Source organism: Oncorhynchus keta, chromosome 29, assembly GCF_023373465.1.
Source record: "Oncorhynchus keta strain PuntledgeMale-10-30-2019 chromosome 29, Oket_V2, whole genome shotgun sequence".
In the NCBI taxonomy this organism is placed as follows: Eukaryota; Metazoa; Chordata; class Actinopteri; order Salmoniformes; family Salmonidae; genus Oncorhynchus; species Oncorhynchus keta.
The window spans coordinates 48,438,851-48,463,073 of record NC_068449.1 but is presented as its reverse complement, the minus strand read 5'-3'; the positions used below and the strand labels follow the sequence as shown (position 1 = coordinate 48,463,073).

Genomic DNA, 24,223 nt, shown 5'->3' with positions numbered 1-24,223 from the left:
GATATTTCATTAAATGTAATTGTATTGAGTCTTATTGAATTCCATTGTATTTCATTGAATCATATTGAACTGTATTGAATTGTGTTACTCATTCAATTGTATTGACTCGCATTGAATTGTATTGACTCGTCTTCAATCATATTGAATCGTATTGCAGGAGGAGAATGACATCCCCAGCTGTGACCTGAGTGGTTTCATCAGGCCCAGTCCTGTCATAGTGGCCTCTCCCCTCTCTACCTGCTTCAGGTCCTCACCAGAGGATGGGCCCATTATACCTGAGACACAGGTGGGACATACACATCATCATACACAAATTATCATCATCGTACACACATTATCATAATCATACACACATGATCATCATACACACATGATCATCATGCACACATTATCGTCGTCATACACACAGTATCATCACATATATACATTATCATCATCATACACACATCGTCATCATCGTACATGCATGATCATAATCATACACACATCATCATAGACACATTATCATCATTGTATGTACATTATCATCGTACACACATTATCATCATCGTACACCCAATATCATCCTCGTATACACACTATCGCCGTATATACATTATCGTCATCATTCATACACACATTATCATCATCATACACACATTATCATCATCATGCACACTTTATCATCATCATATATACATTATCATCATCATACACACATTGTCATCATCATACACATATTATCATCATCATGCACACTTTATCATCATCATATATACATTATCATCATCATCATCATACACACATTATCACCATCATATATAGATTATCATCATATATACACATTATCATCATCATACACACATTATCATCATCATATACGTACATGCACACACACACACGATCCGAAACCCAGACTAGGTGTACTGAATACACACACTTTTCTACAAACCCGTTATACCTAAGACTCAAGTGAGGTGACAGAGGAGAAAGGATACCTACAGTACATCAAACACCCACTGTACACACACCTCACAACACGGTCAGCTAGGGTTCATCCAGTTCACTCAACTTCCAGCTCACTACCCCTCTCCACAGACCCAATCAGTACCCTCATCTGTTCAACTCATCTGTTCAACTCTCCTGTTCAACTCATCTGTTCAACACTCCTGTACAACTCTCCTGTTCAACTCTCCTGTGCAACTCTCCTGTTCAACTCTCCTGTTCAACTCATCTGTTCAACTCTCCTGTTCAACTCATCTGTTCAACACTCCTGTACAACTCTCCTGTTCAACTCTCCTGTTCAACTCTCCTGTTCAACTCATCTGTTCAACTCATCTGTTCAACTCTCCTGTTCAACTCATCTGTTCAACTCTCCTGTTCAACTCTCCTGTTCAACTCTCCTGTTCAACTCTCCTGTTCAACTCTCCTGTTCAACTCTCCTGTTCAACTCATCTGTTCAACTCATCTGTTCAACACTCCTGTGCAACTCTCCTGTTCAACTCTCCTGTGCAACTCTCCTGTTCAACTCTCCTGTTCAACTCATCTGTTCAACTCTCCTGTTCAACTCATCTGTTCAACTCTCCTGTTCAACTCTCCTGTTCAACTCTCCTGTTCAACTCTCCTGTTCAACTCTCCTGTTCAACTCATCTGTTCAACTCTCCTGTTCAACTCATCTGTTCAACTCTCCTGTACTGTACTGTAAATGAGGGAGATGACGTTTATGGATTTCCTGCCTGGGCTGCGGACAGTGGAATTATGACATTAACACGGAGGCCCTTAACGGGAGGCCTCACAAAAAGCTGGGCCGAACTTCAGTACTTGAAGTATAAAAGCACACCTTTAACAGCCCAGTGAATACAAGGTCTAGCCATTTTCTAACTGTCTGCACAGATGCTCTTTGTTTCTTTGAAAGCGGAGAAGCCTTGATGAAGAGAGAGAGCATTTAAATCCATGTATAGTCTTTCTAGCTGTGCCAGACAAGGTGTGAGTTGTTACGAGGGTCTCACACGCGCTCGCACAAGCACACTCATTCGTAGATCAAAACCCAGGCTTTATCATTACTGCAGTATCACAGGCCAATCTGTGCAGAAGAGCATCTTCAGTAAAGCTGATACAGGGGGCCAAACACATGTTTTATCAGCTCCGAATGAGCCCTCTCTCTCTCTCTCTCTCTCTCTCTCTCTCTCTCTCTCTCTCTCTCTCTCTCTCTCTCTCTCTCTCTCTCTCTCTCTCTCTCTCTCTCTCTCTCTCTCTCTCTCTCTCTCTCTCTCTCTCTCTCTCTCTCTCTCTCTCTATATCTCTCTCTCTCTATCTCTCTCTCTCTCTATCTCTATCTCTCTCTCTCTCTATCTCTCTCTCTATATCTCTCTCTCTATCTCTCTCTCTATCAATCTCTCTCTCTATCTCCCTATCTCTCTCTCTCTCTCAACTCTCCTGTGCAGCCAGATAGATTTTGATTCCTCTTGGCCCAACTTCTGTCTCCTCTTCTCTGGCACTCCTTCAGTCTAAAGCACTACTTTAATAAGGATGTGTTCTGCACCATCAGCCAAACAATACACACAGACATAAACACACACAGACATAAACACACACAGACATAAACACACACAGACATAAACACACACAGACATAAACACACACAGACATAAACACACACAGACAAACACACACAGACATAAACACACACAGACACACACAGACATAGACACACACAGACGTAAACACACACAGACATAAACACACACAGACACAGACAGACATAGACACACACAGACATAAACACACACAGACATAAACACACACAGACATAAACACACACAGACATAGACACACACAGACATAGACACACACAGACATAAACACACACAGACATAAACACACACAGGCATAAACACACACAGACACACACAGACATAGACACACACAGACATAAACACACACAGACATAGACACACACAGACATAAACACACACAGACATAAACACACACAGACATAGACACACACAGACGTAAACACACACAGACATAAACACACACAGACATAAACACACACAGACACACACAGACATAGACACACACAGACATAAACACACACAGACATAAACACACACATACATAAACACACAGACACACACAGACATAGACACAGACATAAACACACACAGGTATAAACACACAGATATAAACACACAGACACAAACAGACACACAGACATAAACACACACACAGACATAAACGCACACAGACATACATATACACAGTAACACAAACACACACTGAGAAACGCAAGCAATCAGACACAGGCACACACATAATACACAGAAACACTCACAGACTCTCTCATACACACACAGAGACAGGCACACAGTTACAGGCATCGTGCCCCAGCCCAGCCAGTCCCCAAACGATCTGGTCCTGATGTGAATTAGTTCCGGTTGTTATGAGCAGAACTATAAAGCCTCAGAGCTCGTGCAAGGAGAGGCGGATGGTGAAGGAGGTTAACTCTTTATAAAGGAACGAAAGGGGTTAGACAGCTATACCCCAGGGGCCTTCACCAGGGGTGTGTGTGTGTGTGTGTGTGTGTGTGTGTGTGTGTGTGTGTGTGTGTGTGTGTGTGTGTGTGTGTGTGTGTGTGTGTGTGTGTGTGTGTGTGTGTGTGTGTGTGTGTGTGTGTGTGTGTGTGTGTGTGTGTGTAAAAGTAACCCAGCACTAACACAAAGCCGTACCAAAGCAGTCAGTCACAGAGAGTAGCTAACTGGTAACAGACATGTCCACTAAGAGTCATCCTTGCAAGAGAATAGTCTTGCTGAGGAAAGTACTTTGGATTACACACACACACACACACACACACTTGGCTGTTATGTGGCTTGGGATAACACGCGGGATGCACACACACACACACACTTGGCTGTCATGTGGCTTGGGGATAACACGCTATTGTGTACTCGCTGTTCCACAGAGGAGAAAGAATGGAAGCACAAGACCAAATAAAGGTTAGCCAAGTGTGTTCAGTTGGAGCACAATGAGACAGTGGTCCTCAGTGTCTGGATGAAACCAACACTCTAAATTCTTCAGGTCCCAGAACCCAGTACGTAGGGGTCGTTGTTACCACTGACGGGTTCTATTAACACAAAGGACCAGAAGAAAACAGTTGAGACCAGGTCACTCTGACGCGCTACACGTGGAACTCTCACAGAGCGATGACGCTGGAGCACTCGGTCACCTTCCCCTATGTCAAGCAGAAGAAAAAACAGACACATATAAATAGTGAAATCTATTCAAATCAAAGTTGTAAGTTAAGCTAAGGTTTATCCCCGGAGAAATACTGTAGAAAAACTTTTTTTTCCCTCCCCAACCAAATATGGACACGTGGGTGAGACATTTGGCTTGACTCTAAAATCTTCCTGCGTGGTGATCTGAGTCTAGATATTCCTTTTAGAGATGTTTACACTATGTGATGTTGGTGCACACCAAATCCAGTCTGTGGTGGTAGCAGGGTGATGGGATTGACTGTAGCCTGCGGTTATTAGCTGAACACACATGCATACACACACACACACATTGAGCTGCAGCCTTAGCTGTCTAACATTTGCACAGCCATGACACCACAAAAGTATGTACAAAGGTTTTATAGCAAAGCTTCTGTTGAGGTGTTTTATCCAATAAGATGGATTGGCAGTACTAACTATTGACCCAAGCCCAACCTATGGCATTATCCAATGTATGTTATTAAAGGAGTGGTGGTTTTAAAGGGATACTTTGGGAGGTTGGCAATGAGGTCCCAATCACATAGTATCCCTTTAAGATACAGCGCCAGTCCATTACCCCCATAGCCATATGTTTTCATTACACTTCCCCTTTAATGGCGGGTGGCACTTCAAAATAAAGCACCCGTTTATTGTTTGATCTCGGCTCCGCTCATTAAACCTTTTAATGATTTACCAGTTGGTATTATTATATCCTGCAGTTAAAACAATGTCCCCCTTCTAGATTGCAAAAGATAACATACACCAGAAAGCAGACACACCAGAAAGCAGACACACACACCAGAGAAGATGTAATAACAGAGTGTTTCTATCAGTTAGTTTAAAGCCAGGAGAAACATGCTCTTAGGCCAGACGTTGTAGTTAGAGCCGGCTGGGGAGACCAGGGTGGGGTCCCTTCGCTGGCGGAGTGTGTTCAGGACACACACACATAATGTATGTGCAGACACACAGTTTACCCGAAAGAAAACACACCCGCCGCACGGTAATTAAGTCTGTGGTAATAGTGACACCGCCTGTGTGTGTGTATGTGTGTGTGTGTGTGGTGGTTTTTCATTTTGATTGATTCCGTCATTGGGTGACCATATTGGATATCAAAGGCTTGTTGAGACCCATGTCAAAGCTTCCCTCCCCCGAGAGAGGGAGCAGGGGGAGCGAGAGGGAGCAGGGGGAGAGAGAGAGGGGAGCAGGGGGAGAGAGAGTTGGAGCAGGGGGAGAGAGAGTGGGAGCAGGGGGAGAGAGAGTGGGAGCAGGGGGAGAGAGAGGGAGCAGAGGGAGAGAGAGAGGGAGCAGGGGGAGAGAGAGGGAGCAGGGGGAGAGAGAGGGGAGCAGGGGGAGAGAGAGAGAGGGGAGCAGGGGGAGAGAGAGAGGGAGCAGGGGGAGAGAGAGTGGGAGCAGGGGGAGAGAGAGAGGGAGCAGGGGGAGAGAGTGGGAGCAGGGGGAGAGAGAGGGAGCAGGGGGAGGGAGGGGGAGAGAGAGGGGAGCAGGGGAGAGAGGGGAGCAGGGGGAGAGAGAGAGGGAGCAGGGGAGAGAGAGGGAGCAGGGGAGAGAGAGTGGGAGCAGGGGAGAGAGAGGGAGCAGGGGGAGAGAGTGGGAGCAGGGGGAGAGAGAGAGGGGGCAGGGGGAGAGAGAGAGGGAGCAGGGGGAGAGAGAGGGGGAGCAGGGGGAGAGAGAGTGGGAGCAGGGGGAGAGAGGGGAGCAGGGGGAGAGAGAGAGGGAGCAGGGGGAGAGAGAGGGGAGCAGGGGGAGAGAGAGTGGGCGCAGGGGGAGAGAGAGAGTGGGAGCAGGGGGAGAGAGTGGGAGCAGGGGGAGAGAGAGGGGGGCAGGGGGAGAGAGAGAGGGAGCAGGGGGAGAGAGAGGGAGCAGGGGAGAGAGAGTGGGAGCAGGGGGAGAGAGGGGGAGCAGGGGGAGAGAGAGAGGGAGCAGGGGGAGAGAGTGGGAGCAGGGGGAGAGAGGGGGAGCAGGGGAGAGAGAGTGGGCGCAGGGGGAGAGAGAGTGGGAGCAGGGGGAGAGAGAGTGGGAGCAGGGGGAGAGAGAGTGGGAGCAGGGGGAGAGAGAGTGGGAGCAGGGGGAGAGAGAGAGGGAGCAGGGGGAGAGAGGGAGAGAGAGGGGCAGAGGGAGAGAGACACAGAGAGAGAGACAGAAGGAGAGGGAGAGAGAGAGAGACTAGAGCTAGAGAGTAAATAAGTGTTGAGTGATAGGTCTTTGGAATCTGATGGACCTAATAAATACCCTCAGTGCATGTGATGTGTACAGATTTGAGGTCATATTCCATTTAATTCCAACCTCCTCATACCCTCACTGACTCACCCTCCAAATCTCAGCCAGGGAGCTCTTTGGCCCCTGCTTTGAAAAGAGGGTGAAATGTGTTGATGTTAGGAGAGGATAAAAACAACAGAGAGACCTAACACCCAGGGCTTTCTGGAGCATCACACTAATGAAAAGACAGTGGATAGACAGCAGAGGAGCTCTGCACACACACACACAGTGGAGGCGCTCTGAACAGAAGATAACCCCTGGTTATGGTTATATGAAACAGCCTTTCATACGAGGACAGTCACTACGCTGAGAAAACAGGCCAGTGAGATCTCTCTCTCTCTCTCTCTCTCTCTCTCTCTCTCTCTCTCTCTCTCTCTCTCTCTCTCTCTCTCTCTCTCTCTCTCTCTCTCTCTCTCTCTCTCTCTCTCTCTCTCTGTCTCTCTCTCTCCCTGTCTCTCTCTCTCTCTCTCTCTCTCTCTGTCTCTCTCTCTCTCTGTCTCTCTCTCTCTCTCTCTCTCTCTCTCTCTCTCTCTCTCTCTCTCTCTCTCTCTCTCTCTCTCTCTCTCTCTCTCTCTCTCTCTCTCTCTCTCTCTCTCTCTCTCTCCCTGTCTCTCTCTCTCTCTCTCTCTCTCTCTCTCTCTCTCTCTCTCTCTATTTTCCTTCTTCCCTTCTCTCCAAATAGTTTTCACAGATGAATGAATAGCGTTCTTGAACCCATGTGACCTCTCCGTTCTCTTGTCACTTTGCCATACCACCCAGAGTGTAGCTGTACTGAGACTTTTATGAACCCTTCCGGCTTTGATGTTCTCACTGAAAACTGTTCAAAGATGACATTCTCCACTCCAGTCCTCTCAGGGTGTGCTAAGATGTACTAACCCTTCTTGACCCACTCTCCTTTGATGTGTCCCCCCAACCCAACAGGTCCTCCAGGAGGAGACGTCCATCCCGGGCAGCGACCTCAACCTGCTGTACCTGGGCAGCAGGGCGGCCGGCTACAAGCCTGTCCTCAAGGTCACCATGACCCAGGCCAGTGTGCCCTTCAACCTCATGAAGGTAGGGCTTTCTCCTTTAGGTGTAACTAAATTGTGACTGGCATTGCTATTTCCATAGGTCTTGTAGGTCTTACAGTACAGCCCAAAATACAGTGAATAGATGTTTTTGGATTCATTTGCAAACACAAAACCAAGGCTACAATTTATTTTGATGTCAAATGCCTTTTGTACAGTCAGTCTTGCCCTAGCTGGCCATTATATTATAATCTATTCCAGGTGCACCTGATGGTGGCGGTGGTGGGGCGTCTGTTCCAGAAGTGGTTCCCTGCCCAGCCCAACCTCTCCTACACCTTCATCTGGGACAAGACAGACGCTTACAACCAGAAGGTCTACGGCTTGTCTGAGGCAGTCGGTGAGTACTGTGGAGCAGGCCAAAGTAAAGGGAAATCCTAAAGCATGTTTCAACGTCATATTCGTCATCCCCAGCACCAACCCAACATCAACCTGTGTTCTAGGTTTGGTGGGGAAAAGATAAAGGGAGATAAATGTTTCAAAGGACGTCATCGGTGTGCAGCATGTGATTTTAACCAATTGTCTACTAATTGTCTACTAATTGGTTGATGATGACATTGGAAACACTTATCTTGCTCTATTTTCTTCACTTCCAAACATAGCAATGTGCCATTTTCGCACATATTGATGTTGGGGTGGTGCTGGAGATGATGAATATGAAGTTGAGACATTTAGAAATGTCCCTTTAAAGTTGATTTATCCCCAAAGGGCAGTTACTCTTGGGCTTGAAAGGTGACAGGCAGACACACATACTATTTCTTCAGTGACGCTAACGTGCGGCCTACTCCTTTGTCCGCCTTTCCTAAGCCCGTGTAGAGCACATACATGACATGTGCCTTTTGCTTAAACAGCTCTTTGTAAATGCTAAGGGAGTCCCTAACAGACTGCTGACAAAGATCTGACTTCACTCAGATGTGTGGGCTGAACGGTTGAGGAAGTGTTTTGGTCTAATAAGGAACATCGAGGCCTTCAGATCAGCCTGTGTGATGTCTGTCTCCACGGCGATATGCTAATGCTTTCCACGCGAAACACAACTGCAGCTTTTGGTCGGTCTTCACTTTTCTCCTTCCGGTGTTTTCTTTTCACATGTGTATGATACCTCTACAACACAACACACAGACCACCGCAGAGAGTAATAACGTTGTTCTTGTTTTTGCACACACACGCACATGAGCACACACACACGCACGCACACACACACGCGCGCACACACACGCACGCACACACACGCATGCACACGCACGCACACACGCACACACACGCATGCACACACGCACACACACACACGCGCACACACGCACACACACGCAAACACACACAAGCACACACGCACGCACACACACACACACACACACACACACACACACACGCACGCGCGCACACACACATACACACACACTCTCTCTCAGGTTTCTGAAGGTCATGGGTAAAGGTGTGGCTTCCTTCTGAAAACAATACAGCCGGGGGGTGCTTCTGGAGACCGTTGATGGTTGTGCTCACAATGACATCCCTAAACACACTTGTCACCCTACGCTCAAGCTGTTTCACACAGAGTCCCTGACAGGCAGGCAGACATGCAGCGGCTTGTTATTTTCAGTCCTGTGGGATCGGGGAGGGAGGGAAAGGAAGTTGGCCAGTGTCGAACTACCCACGTTTCTCTCATATGTAAATAAATACAAAATGACCGCCTTTACATAAACAACCTGTTTGACGTTGTAGACGCTGAAGGGTTGTTATTGTTGAGTCTAATGTATTCTTGCTTTGCCAGGAAGGAAGAGATAGGAGAAGGAGGGTGTTATTAGAAATGGCACAGGCCCAAGTCATATTGATTGATTGTGTTTTCACCTTCTAACCTCCCCTTCGTCAGCATTAGTTTTTTTCCAATTGCATTACGCCTGTCTGGTAATTTGGCCTGCGCCATTATTGATCCATCAGAGGGGGGTTTGTCGTAATGTGATCGGCTGAAGACGGATAGGAGTTTAAAAAGAGCTGTAAGGAGATGATTATCAAGTTTGGGAAAGTTCTGTTATTACAAACTGAGTGGAGGTGTTGAGATATGACGGCAGAGATGAATTGTAATTGTGTAAGACGACTAATTAGAATCCCTCGACAAAAAAAAAAATAACACCAATAACATTGTCTAGGCTTGTACTTGTCGTTAGTCAGTTGGAGTCTTGTCATGAACAGTATCTGTGCTAACCCGATCCCCTCCTTCCTGTTCCTGTTGTAGTGTCCGTGGGTTTTGAGTACGAGTCGTGTCTGGACCTGATCCTGTGGGAGAAGAGGACAGCCACACTGCAGGGCTATGAGCTGGACGCGTCCAACATGGGAGGCTGGACGCTGGACAAACACCATATACTGGATATCCAGAACGGTAGGAACATGACTGCACACACACACACACACACACCAAGCACACATGTGTGTACCTCTCCACACACACACAAACAAACTCACATTTACACGCATGCACACACACACACACACTCATCACCAATGACTGTATATATGAGCCGTGTGACAATATTCTTTCCTATGTGAAGACTCAATATCGCATTGAAGCCAAATGAAGTCTGTTGAGATGGCGTCTCATGGAGACCTAACATGCACAGTTTGAACTTGTCCAGGGAGTGACATTGCAGGCTAGCTCAGTGCTGCCCCCTCTTATTGAGTAACTCAAGTTGAAGGCTGACTGGGATACTGCAGGCTGCCATTAGCAACTAAATTATCCTTATAACTGCGATTTTAAAATAACATCTGATGCATGAGAAGCAATTATTGGTACCATGATTGTTTTCGGGAAAACGTTTCATTTACAGGAATATTGACTGCGAAGGAGGATCCTGTTCTCTGCTAACAATGCCTGCAGTACCACAGGCGGCGTTTCAACTTCCGTGGCTTCAGTGATAAGGAGCGGTCTTTCTCCTCTGCTCGTCACACACGTACAGATTCCCCCACCACCTCTACCTCCAGCTTAATGCCTATCCTGCAGCCGTAACTCTAATTCATGCCTTATTCACCTTTACAAGCTACCTAAGTGGTACCTTCTCAACAGATTTACACAGGGCTTATCGTTATTCGCTGACATAAGCTTGTTAAACAGGAAGCTCAACAGCACATCAATTACAGGTGCTATCTATCGTACAGACACTGTGAGGAGCTTTAGCAACACTACGGCACATCACAGTAGACAGGAATGAATCGGTGTGTGTGTGTGTGTGTGTGTGTGTGTGTGTGTGTGTGTGTGTGTGTGTGTGTGTGTGTGTGTGTGTGTGTGTGTGTGTGTGTGTGTGTGTGTGTGTGTGTGTGTGTGTGTGTGTGTGTGTGTGTGTGTAAGAACACAACAGGGGTTGACTGACAACAGATCTCGTCTAGCACTCATGTTAATGTAAACACTGCTAACCAAACGAAGAGCATCATCGACTTATCTGTCAGAGCGACCTTGATGGAGAGAGCGAGAGAGAGATACTTGGCAGCCGAAACGTTTACGGGCCACCGTGTCATCAACAAGACATCAGACAAGCTGTGATGTATGCCAGCCATGCCACGGTCTACCCTGACCAGTGAATCTTCAACAGGGGAAACAGAGGGGCTGAGATGGCAGAGAGAGAGAGAGGGATGGGGAGAGGAGATGGGAGGAAGGAAGGAAAGAGGAGGAGGGAAAGAGGGAGAGGAGGGAGGAGAGAGTGTTAGGTATCTCTAACACATAGTGTATGTCGAAAGCCCTTAAAGAAGGTAAAGACCGGTCAGGACAGGATGTGTTCATAAGTGAATATGTAGCAAAACCCCCACACACCATCCCCTTATCCTCAACTCCCGACCGCCAACCCACATCCACATCCTAAAAAAACAGAAACAATTAGTTGGAACGAGTGTGGGTACGGCCCGGGACGCCTCAGCTTCCCCCCAGCGTTTAAATCAGATAAACGACTGAAGTTTGACGTCCATCGACTTTTCAAACTGACGCGTGACTTAATTGAATCAGCCCCATTGTCGAGACGACCAAACGACCATGACAGGAGTGGGAGAGATAAGATCAGCTCCGGGACAGGGACAGGGACAGGCGTTCGCTAGATTTGCCTGTCAGAAATATCCTCCCAGACAGACTCTTTAACAGAGTCGATGTCTATAACAAACACCCACATTGGATGTCCATAAGGACAGAGGGGATAATGGTGGTTCCTAGTGAAGGCCCAATCTACCAGAGTAATGAGGCTGGAGATGACATGAGGCAGTGGTGGAGACTGCTATCTGGGATCCTTGGGACTTGCCCTACCCTAAACCCTGACCCTGCTATCTGGGATCCTTGGGACTTGCCCTACCCTAAACCCTGACCCTAACCTTAACCCTTACCTCTCCTTAATCCTGATTTAACCCTTACCTTAAACATTTTCAATTTCAATGGGGTCGGGACGTCCCAAAGATCCAACTGGGATTTCGTGAAAACCAGGGAATTTATTGAACGTATCTGGAATTGAGCGTTATTCATTTATTGAACCTTTATTTAACTAGGGCAAGTCAGTTAAGAGCAAATTATTATTTACAATGACGACCTACACCGGCCGAACCCGGACGACGCTGGGCCAATTGTCCGCCGCCGTGATACAGCCTGGATACGAACCAGGGGCTTAAATACTTATTTTCCACCATAATTTGCAAATAAATTCATTAAAAATCCTACAATGTGATTTTCTGGATTGTTTTTCTCATTTTGTCTGTCATAGTTGAAGTGTACCTTTGATGAAAATTACAGGCCTCTCTCATCTTTTTAAGTGGGAGAACTTGCACAATTTGTTGCTGACTAAACACTTTTTTTGCCCCACTGTATATAGTATATGACTTTAGCTTCATTAAAAAGTTATAATCTACACTCTTTTTAACGTGTGACCCATGTCCCTAAACTGATGATTCAACTGAACGTTCTTTCATAACTATTCAAGTTTATAGTTTATACCAACAGAGTTAGGAATAGGAGTGAACTTTTATGCAACCCTAACTTGTTTCCATAACCTCTGCTACTCTCTGTAGACTTACTGTATGGAACAAATGATCCCTCTACTTTAAACAGTGAAGTAGGTTGGAAAGAGTTGTAGCTATTGTAGTAGGAGCCAAAAGGCCTGCAGAATGAATGCATGGTTATGGGAAGTCCTGGACTGAAGTTTAGTTAGAAAACGGCCAACCTTCAACCATCCGACGGCGTGTTTGACATTACTGTCCTGTAGCAGACGCTCTTATTCAGTCACTCACGTTCTGCACTCAGCAAACTGAAGCTCAGTGACAAAATACTGTCCAGAAAATACTGCAAATAGGTCACCAGCAAGTCACTTCAGTAACTAGCTACAGCGATCAAAGCCATAGACATTATTCTGAATATTCACAATGCCGAGGAGGAAGCAAAGGAGTAGTCTGAGAATGAAGTGTCTGATATTGAATACAGGCTATGTAGTAGTGTGAAGGAAGGACATTGATGCGCTGAATCCTAATTCCTGTTAAACGCTTCCCCTCCGTTCATCCTCTGGTTCACACACATTAACTCACAATGCTCGTAGTTACGAAACACACACAAAGCTAATGAACGTACAGTCACGTGTCCGGGTGTTTGGTTGTCGGGGGCGATTGTCATCAGGCAGGCTCAGGTTGCCGGGGCGGTGGTGTAGGAGGTACAGGGGGTGTTTAGGGGGTCTTGCTCTTTCAGCCATTCAGCTTTGTAATGACACTAAGCCTTCTTTCACCTCTCCGGCTTAGTCCCTGCTGTCTGAGGGAATTCCTCTAGTCTTTCATCTCACACACACACATCCACACACACACACACACACACCGATCACACAAACCCACATACACGCACACACACATGCATACACACACACATACGAACACACTACACATACAGTTGGCAGTTTGACCCAGACCCAACACCCCCACTCTCCCACCCTCCTCTGGGTCCCTGTTAGTCCCTCCTCTCCTTATCCCACTCTACCCCCCTTTTCCAAGACCCCCAAACACACACATACACATACTCACTCCCCCTCGAAACACACACACCTACTACCCCAACCACTCCATTACAACCCCATATTTCCATCTCCCTCCCTGGCCCTTTGATTGGTCCCATTACTCCATCAGCTAGCACAGCAATCAGACCCCATTACTGGGGCATCTCAGCCAGCCTCCTACTCACAGGACACTGGACCTCCATTACTGCTCTGTAGCCCCAAAATGGCCACCACAACACAGTTCCTGTCCATCAATCCTTCAGTCCACCTACTAGGACAGGACACTGTACTGCTCTGTTGCTCCAAAATGGCTACCACAACACAGGTTCAGTCCTTTAGTCCACCTACTAGGACACTGGACCTGCGTTACTGTTCTACAGAGCCAAAAAGGCTGCCACAACACAGGTTCAGTCCTTTAGTCCACCTACTAGGACACAGATAGGACACTGGACCTGCGTTACTGTTCTATAGAGCCAAAAAGGCTGCCACAACACAGTTGTTTTGTGATATGTACATTTTTAAGTTGAATGCATTTGGAACTATTTACATTGGTCAGTCCAAAATTACTTTTTGAATTCTGTCATGAAAATACATGTATTTTCTATTACCAAGTAATTTACGGCTTCTTTGCCTTTAGTTTTCCATGTGGCCCAATTTATCGGTGAATTCTGAAAGGTTATCCAAGGATTGTTCCATACGGTTGTGTTTTTAGGGAGTGATATTGGTTATTGTTGAATATGTTTCATTTTCCTCCATGTGGTTATAGTGTTCTTAACTTTACTGTTAATGTGGTTGTAATGACATCCTTGTCGTTGTTCGTCTCTGTATTCTTCCCCTGGCCACAGGAAGTGTGTCATATATCACAGTACAATGGCAGCGGGCACACTACACTTCTTCTCCTTCCCTCCAACTCTCCCTCCTTCATCCCTCCTTCCCAATGTCCTCCGTCACCACATCCATCAAATTACCAGTCATCCCTCTCTCTAAATCCCCAGGGCTTTCACTAGGCGAGAACTTGAGCCCTCACAGCAGCGGTGTGTGTGTTAGTGTGTGTGTTAGTGTGTGTGTTAGTGTGTGTGTTAGTGTGTGTGTTAGTGTGTGTGTTAGTGTGTGTGTTAGTGTGTGTGGGTCTCGTGCGTGTCACCACACTACACACCCAGATCAAACCCACTGACTAACAAATCCCTCTCACTGTGAGATTGCTGTCCAGATCAACAGATCAAACACACTGACTAACAGATCCCTCTCACTGTGAGATTGCTGTCCAGATCAACAGATCAAACCCACTGACTAACAGATCCCTCTCACTGTGACATTGCTGTCCAGATATTTGTTTCCTTGAAAAATGCTTTCATATGCATCGATTTATTTAAAATGCGAGCAGCTTCTAGTATTTCTCCCTCTGCAGTGATATCTGAATCAGAGCCTGTTGTGCTTTCTGGTTTATATCACACATGCATGTACACACACTCATTCTGTCACCCCCCCCCTGGATGGATATGTAAGAAGTGTTGGCCAGCAGCAGTTAGGTGATAGATGACCACATCACAGCTTTCTCCTCGTAGACTATCATCACCACACGTCTTTCATCAGACATCTCCTCTTATGTAAAGCCGCTAGGAATCCAGGAATCTGTCAGTCGCTCGACATTCTAGGAGGGAAAAGAGAGAGAGGAGAGAGAGATGGGCGAGATGAAGCCACAGCTTTCGCTCTTTTTTTCCTCCGACAGGCTGTTCCATCCTTTCAACTTCCTGTCTGCCGGCATCAAAGCCCTGATTGGCCCTCAAACACTTCCTGTGTTGACGATGTCTTCCTTCCTGTGTCACAAACACCAGTGTGTTCTCTAAGTGGACTCACAACTTGACACCCCCCCCGCCCCCCCTCATCTCTCTTTTACTCGTTTTTTCAATCCCCCTCTTCTGCCTAGCCAGCCTCTTCTCTATTGGGTGTGCGGGTCCAGATAAGCATAGTGTTTGGCAGCCATTATTATGTCCATCCGGCATCTGCAACCACGGCAGGTCTCTCAGGGGAAGCAGTGATGTCTGTAATCTGAAAGACAGCATTCATGGACAGGGGAAAAAGAAGCACTCTGCTTTCCGAGTTTGCCACTACCCATCTCACCCCGTCGACTCCAGATATCTCTCACACAAACTCATTCTCAATATTTCATTCTCTGTCATTCCCTTTTTCCTGGTCCTGTGTGTTTTGGCAGCACTCTCACACACATGAAACTACCTAAAGGCAGTAGGAAGCAGGTGTTTTTATACACACACACACCTTTTCTCTCATAGCCTACATACACACATATTCTCCCGTGTCCTCAAACCGACCATCTCGTCTCTGATTGGTTGGGAGCGTGTAATGTGGTGACGGAAGACCCTGGAGTGGTGAAACCCTGTGATGCCCCCCTTCCTCTTGGCCTGTCCCCCCCCCGTCTCTCCCTCTATCTCCCCCTCTCTCTGTCTCTTACTCTCCTCCTTTCATCTCTCCTTATCAGGCCTATTCAGAGGCCTGTGGTGCTGTAGCTCCAGCAGCCAGCTCAGCAGGTGGGCCTCACTACCCACAATCCCCCTGGAGTCCTTGGCACCTGGGGAAGCCGGGGGCGCCTCGTTCTCATTCCCCCATTTTAAACTCTCCCCACTCGGTCCCTTTCCTCGGCCGCTTCATTTATTGTACTGTCTCACTTTAGTGAGCTGTTATTGTTTTCCAATTATTGTGGGTTGAAAATCAGATCTCTTGGTTCGGTACAATGTTTTACCAGTTCATTGGTTGTGTTGATGTCAGAAGAGCTGGAGACAGTCAAACTCTTTCAGAGACCAAGCAAGCACCACAGGGAAGCTCTTATAGCCATTACCTAGATTAAATTGTTATAGCCATTACCTAGATTACATTTTTATAACCATTATCTAGACTAAACTCTTATAGTGATTACCTAGATTAAGCTCTTATAGCCATTACCTAGATGAAGCTCTTATAGCCATTACCTGGATTAAGCTCTTATAGCCATTACCTAGATTAAGCTCTTATAACCATTACCTAGAATACATTTTTATAACCATTATCTAGACTAAACTCTTATAGTGATTACCTAGATTAAACTTTTATAGCCATTACCTAGATTAAATGTTTATAGCCATGACCTAGATTAAACTTTTATAGCCATTACCTAGATTAAGCTTGTATAGCCATTACCTAGATTACTAGATTAAGCTCTTATAGCCATGACCTAGATAACATTTTTATAGCCATTACCTAGATTAAGCTCTTATAGCCATTACCTAGATTAAGCTTTTATAGCCATTACCTAGATTAAAATAGATTAAGCTCTTGCAGCAAATACCTAGATAAAGTGTTTATAGCCATTACCTAGATTAAGCTCTTATAACCATTCCCTGGATTAATTTTTTATAACCATTCCCTGGATTAAGTTTTTATAGCCATTACCTAGATTAAGGTTTTATAACCATTACCTAGATTAAGCTCTTATAGTTATTACCTGGATAAAGCTCTTATAGCCATTACCTAGATTAAGCTCTTATAATCATTACCTAGATTACATTTTTATAACCATTGTCTAGACTAAACTCTTATAGTGATTACCTAGATTAAGCTCTTATAGCCATTACCTAGATTAAGCTCTTATAGCCATTACCTGGATTAAGCTCTTATAGCCATTCCCTGGATTAAGCTTTTATAGCCATTACCTAGATTAAGCTCTTATCGCCATTACCTAGATTAAGCTCTTATAGCCATTACCTGGATTAAGCTCTTATAGCCATTACCTAGATTAAGCTCTTATAACCATTACCTAGATTACATTTTTATAACCATTATCTAGACTAAACTCTTTAAGTGATTACCTAGATTAAACTTGTATAGCCATGACCTAGATTAAACTTTTATAGCCATTACCTAGATTAAACTTGTATAGCCATTACCTAGATTAAGCTCTTATAGCCATGACCTAGATTAAATTTGTATAGCCATTACCTAGATTACTAGATTAAGCTTTTATAGCCATGACCTAGATTAAGCTCTTATAGCCAATGCCTATATTAAGCTCTTATAGCCATTACCTAGATTAAACTCTTATAGCCATTACCTAGATTAAGATTTTATAGCCATTACCTAGATTAAACTTGTATAGCCATTACCTAGATTAAGCTCTTATAGCCATTACCTAGATTAAACTTGTATAGCCATTACCTAGATTAAGCTTTTATAGCCATTACCTAGATTAAACTCTTATAGCCATTACCTAGATTAAGCTCTTATAGCCATTACCTAGATAAAGCTCTTGCAGCCATTACCGAGATTAAGCTCTTATAGCCATTACCTAGATTAAGCTCTTATAGCCATTACCTAGATAAAGCTCTTGCAGCCATTACCTAGATTAAGCTCTTATAGCCATTACCTAGATTAAGTTTTTATAGCCATTACCTGGATAAAGCTCTTATAGCCATTACCTAGATAAAGCTTCATAGCCATTACCTAGATTAAACTCTTAGAACCATTACCTAGATAAAGTTTTTATAGCCATTACCTAGATAAAGCTCTTATAGCCATTACCTAGATAAAGATCTTACAGCCATTACCTAGATAAAGCTTTTCTAGCCATTACCTAGATAAAGCTCGTATATCCATTACCTAGATAAAGCTCTTATAGCCATTACCTGGATAAAGCTCTTAAAGCCATTACCTGGATAAAGCTCTTGCAGCCATTACCGAGATTAAGCTCTTATAGCCATTACCTAGATTAAGCTCTTATAGCCATTACCTAGATAAAGCTCTTGCAGCCATTACCTAGATTAAGCTCTTATAGCCATTTCCTGGATAAAGCTCTTATAGCCATTACCTGGATAAAGCTTTTATAGCCATTACCTGGATAAAGCTCTTATAGCCATTCCCTGGATTAAGCTCTTATAGCCATTACCTAGATTAAGCTCTTATCGCCATTACCTAGATTAAGCTCTTATAGCCATTACCTGGATTAAGCTCTTATAGCCATTTCCTGGATAAAGCTCTTATAGCCATTACCTGGATAAAGCTTTTATAGCCATTACCTGGATTAAGCTCTTATAGCCATTCCCTGGATTAAGCTCTTATAGCCATTACCTAGATTAAGCTCTTATCGCCATTACCTAGATTAAGCTCTTATAGCCATTACCTGGATTAAGCTCTTATAGCCATTACCTAGATTAAGCTCTTATAACCATTACCTAGATTACATTTTTATAACCATTATCTAGACTAAACTCTTATAGTGATTACTTAGATTAAACTTGTATAGCCATGACCTAGATTAAACTTTTATAGCCATTACCTAGATTAAATTTGTATAGCCATTACCTAGATTAAGCTCTTATAGCCATGACCTAGATTAAATTTGTATAGCCATTACCTAGATTACTAGATTAAGCTTTTATAGCCATGACCTAGATTAAGCTCTTATAGCCAATGCCTATATTAAGCTCTTATAGCCATTACCTAGATTAAACTCTTATAGCCATTACCTAGATTAAGATTTTATAGCCATTACCTAGATTAAACTTGTATAGCCATTACCTAGATTAAGCTCTTATAGCCATTACCTAGATTAAACTTGTATAGCCATTACCTAGATTAAGCTCTTATAGCCATTACCTAGATTAAACTCTTATAGCCATTACCTAGATTAAGCTCTTATAGCCATTACCTAGATAAAGCTCTTGCAGCCATTACCGAGATTAAGCTCTTATAGCCATTACCTAGATTAAGCTCTTATAGCCATTACCTAGATAAAGCTCTTGCAGCCATTACCTAGATTAAGCTCTTATAGCCATTACCTAGATTAAGTTTTTATAGCCATTACCTGGATAAAGCTCTTATAGCCATTACCTAGATAAAGCTTCATAGCCATTACCTAGATTAAACTCTTAGAACCATTACCTAGATAAAGCTTTTATAGCCATTACCTAGATAAAGCTCTTATAGCCATTACCTAGATAAAGATCTTACAGCCATTACCTAGATAAAGCTTTTCTAGCCATTACCTAGATAAAGCTCTTATATCCATTACCTAGATAAAGCTCTTATAGCCATTACCTGGATAAAGCTCTTAAAGCCATTCTCTGGATAAAGCTCTTGCAGCCATTACCGAGATTAAGCTCTTATAGCCATTACCTAGATTAAGCTCTTATAGCCATTACCTAGATAAAGCTCTTGCAGTCATTACCGAGATTAAGCTCTTATAGCCATTTCCTGGATAAAGCTCTTATAGCCACTACCTGGATAAAGCTCTTATAGCCATTACCTAGATAAAGCTCTTATAGCCATTACCTGGATAAAGCTCTTATAGCCATTACCTAGATAAAGCTCTTATAGCCAAGCATCTAGTGTGAAATACCAACCTACTATGGTGTTTATCACAGAAAGACAGGCGGGAGAAGCAGTGACAAGGATTATTATGGGAAATACATTTTGGTTAATGACTATTGACCAGCACTGTACCGGATTGGACAATAATCACACACAGTTTGTTCCACGCTTTTACACAGGCTAAAACACACATGGGTTGCAGTTTTTTTCTATTAAATCAATAGAAAGGAAGAATTCTCGATCTACACACACAAACACACACATACAACACACACACACTACACACGCTACACACACAGCACCCTGGTCGGTCAGTCCAGGGCCTAACTGATTGAGTCGTTTTCCTACCCAGGACCCTGTTCATTTGTTATTGTTGATTTCCCCTCACACAACAAAAGGAGATGTGGTGTGTTTACAAATGCGCACATACACACACGCACACCTAATGCTTTCCTGCTAGAGAAAGGTGTGTGTGTGTGTGTATGTGTGTGTGTGTGTGTGTGTGTGTGTGTGTGTGTGTGTGTGTGTGTGTGTGTGTGTGTGTGTGTGTGTGTGTGTGTGTGTGTGTGTGTGTGTGTGTGTGTGTGTGTGTGTGTGTGTGTGTGTGTGTGTGTGTGTGTGTGTGTGTGTGTGAGAACAGGAAATAGGCCATCTTTCCTATTTGTGACCATCATTCTGGCCGTTGATATTTCAATTGGTGTGACTATTCCATAATAATAATTTGCTGAATCAATACATTCATAAGATTCAAATAGGTCCTCAGAAACCTCCGGACACCAAATGTAACTTGTAATCGGCGGCCAGAAAATGTATTGATTGGTCAGAATTGCATAGACTAAAAACTAAAATAAGATGATAGTGTATTTTCTGACTGCAAGACAACAGCTTAGCTGGCCCATCCAAGCTAGACCTGAACTATATTGAAAACTACTTCCACACATATAACAATAGATGTGGCCTAAAGACAATATTCAATTGACAATAGTCTGATGGGTGAAAATATGATCAATTGCATTGACAAAGAAGGGAACGGAGATGACCAAATAGCACCATATCATCCTACAGAGGTCCATGCAGGCCAGACGTTTGGGTTGCTGTACCCTATCAGAAAGAGCCAAGGTTTCTAATCAATCTATTTTTGCCAAACCACTCTACAAATTGTGTGGATGGTCTCTCTTTCCAAAATCAAACTTGTTCCTAGAATAACCGCAGCTCCACATGCCGTGTTCCTCATTTGAGTCCTGGTGATAATCAGCAATAGCCATTTGGGTTATTTCTGTAATATTCCATTATGTTCCTACTGTGAAATATATGTGTGTTGACTGTGGTAGGGCAGGACCCGTGATATCTGCCTAACTAGCACGTTGATTTCATTGCCATCATTAGCAGTCATAGCCGACTAAACACAGATAAATACAACTCAAAACATGCTATTCTGTTCTTTTAAATAAATGGTCTTCTATAATGTTTTTTTATGACCTTCCTAAACTAAATATGAATGGATTTCTTTGATTGTTTAAATTACATGGATGTATTAGACTGGCTATTAGACTATTTAACAGGCTATGCTACTGTTAGATATGCGTACGGTCATTTTGACCCTAATGGAGCTTTGAGGATGAAATGCCCAGAAACCTTTTTTTCTATTTGATTATATTTGTCTCAAAGGATTGCTAGAGATTAGAATACACATATTTAGGATGGGTGGGTTCAAGGTTTTCAATCAACTGTAGTTATTGAAATGACCGAATGTAAAACGTCCTGATTGACCGTCTGAGCCGTTGTAGTGTTAACGGCTTCAATGTCAAGGCCAGCGCCTCAAAGAGCCATGGCTGGACATGGAATAGAATAGAACTGTAGTGTTAACGGCTTCAATGTCAAGGCCAGCGCCTCAAAGAGCCATGGCTGGACATGGAATAGAATAGCACTGTAGTGTTAACGGCTCCAATGTCAAGGCCAGCGCCTCAAAGAGCCATGGCTGGACATGGAATAGAATAGAACTGTAGTGTTAACAGCTTCAATGTCAAGGCCAGCGCCTCAGAGAGCCATGGCTGGACATGGAATAGAATAGAACTGTAGTGTTAACGGCTTCAATGTCAAGGCCAGCGCCTCAGAGAGCCATGGCTGGACATGGAATAGAATAGAACTGTAGTGTTAATGGCTTCAATGTCAAGGCCAGCGCCTCAAAGAGCCATGGCTGGACATGGAATAGAATAGAACTGTAGTGTTAACGGCTTCAATGTCAAGGCCAGCGCCTCAGAGAGCCATGGCTGGACATGGAATAGAATAGAACTGTAGTGTTAACGGCTTCAATGTCAAGGCCAGCGCCTTAAAGAGCCATGGCTGGACATGGAATAGAATAGAACTGTAGTGTTAACGGCTTCAATGTCAAGGCCAGCGCCTCAGAGAGCCATGGCTGGACATGGAATAGAATAGAACTGTAGTGTTAACGGCTCAATGTCAAGGCCAGCGCCTCAGAGAGCCATGGCTGGACATGGAATAGAATAGAACTGTAGTGTTAACGGCTTCAATGTCAAGGCCAGCGCCTCAAAGAGCCATGGCTGGATATGGAATAGAATAGAACTGTAGTGTTAACGGCTTCAATGTCAAGGCCAGCACCTCAAAGAGCCATGGCTGGACATGGAATAGAATAGAACTGTAGTGTTAACGGCTTCAATGTCAAGGCCAGCGCCTCAAAGAGCCATGGCTGGACATGGAATAGAATAGAACTGTAGTGTTAACGGCTTCAATGTCAAGGCCAGCGCCTCAAAGAGCCATGGCTGGACATGGAATAGAATAGAACTGTAGTGTTAACGGCTTCAATGTCAAGGCCAGCGCCTCAAAGAGCCATGGCTGGACATGGAATAGAATAGAACTGTAGTGTTAACGGCTTCAATGTCAAGGCCAGCGCCTCAAAGAGCCATGGCTGGACATGGAATAGAATAGAACTGTAGTGTTAACGGCTTCAATGTCAAGGCCAGTGCCTTAAAGAGCCATGGCTGGACATGGAATAGAATAGAACTGTAGTGTTAACGGCTTCAATGTCAAGGCCAGCGCCTCAAAGAGCCATGGCTGGACATGGAATAGAATAGCACTGTAGTGTTAACGGCTCCAATGTCAAGGCCAGCGCCTCAAAGAGCCATGGCTGGACATGGAATAGAATAGAACTGTAGTGTTAACGGCTTCAATGTCAAGGCCAGCGCCTCAAAGAGCCATGGCTGGACATGGAATAGAATAGAACTGTAGTGTTAACGGCTTCAATGTCAAGGCCAGCGCCTCAAAGAGCCATGGCTGGACATGGAATAGAATAGAACTGTAGTGTTAACGGCTTCAATGTCAAGGCCAGCGCCTCAAAGAGCCATGGCTGGACATGGAATAGAATAGAACTGTAGTGTTAACGGCTTCAATGTCAAGGCCAGCGCCTCAAAGAGCCATGGCTGGACATGGAATAGAATAGAACTGTAGTGTTAACGGCTTCAATGTCAAGGCCAGTGCCTTAAAGAGCCATGGCTGGACATGGAATAGAATAGAACTGTAGTGTTAACAGCTTCAATGTCAAGGCCAGCGCCTCAAAGAGCCATGGCTGGACATGGAATAGAATAGAACTGTAGTGTTAACGGCTCAATGTCAAGGCCAGCGCCTCAGAGAGCCATGGCTGGACATGGAATAGAATAGGACTGTAGTGTTAACGGCTTCAATGTCAAGGCCAGCGCCTCAAAGAGCCATGGCTGGACATGGAATAGAATAGAACTGTAGTGTTAACGGCTCCAATGTCAAGGCCAGCGCCTCAGAGAGCCATGGCTGGACATGGAATAGAATAGAACTGTAGTGTTAACGGCTTCAATGTCAAGGCCAGCGCCTCAAAGAGCCATGGCTGGACATGGAATAGAATAGAACTGTAGTGTTAACGGCTTCAATGTCAAGGCCAGCGCCTCAAAGAGCCATGGCTGGACATGGAATAGAATAGAACTGTAGTGTTAACGGCTCCAATGTCAAGGCCAGCGCCTCAGAGAGCCATGGCTGGACATGGAATAGAATAGAACTGTAGTGTTAACGGCTCCAATGTCAAGGCCAGCGCCTCAAAGAGCCATGGCTGGACATGGAATAGAATAGAACTGTAGTGTTAACGGCTTCAATGTCAAGGCCAGCGCCTCAAAGAGCCATGGCTGGACATGGAATAGAATAGAACTGTAGTGTTAACGGCTTCAATGTCAAGGCCAGCGCCTCAAAGAGCCATGGCTTGACATGGAATAGAATAGAACTGTAGTGTTAACGGCTTCAATGTCAAGGCCAGTGCCTTAAAGAG

General features: G+C 44.6%; 1 protein-coding gene across 14 annotated transcripts in view; it reads left to right on the top strand.

Moving 5' to 3' along the window:
• The window catches only part of LOC118361866 (teneurin-3), a 510,845-nt gene that overhangs the window by 432,965 nt on the left and 53,657 nt on the right, over window positions 1-24,223 (top strand). For all 14 annotated transcript variants that reach the window (XM_052486681.1, XM_052486678.1, XM_052486675.1 and 11 more), the window contains 4 exons: window positions 158-286; window positions 7,425-7,556; window positions 7,772-7,907; window positions 9,798-9,941. In XM_052486681.1, the coding sequence (XP_052342641.1) occupies window positions 158-286; window positions 7,425-7,556; window positions 7,772-7,907; window positions 9,798-9,941 (541 nt within the window). The remainder of the gene's footprint in view (window positions 1-157; window positions 287-7,424; window positions 7,557-7,771; window positions 7,908-9,797; window positions 9,942-24,223) is intronic.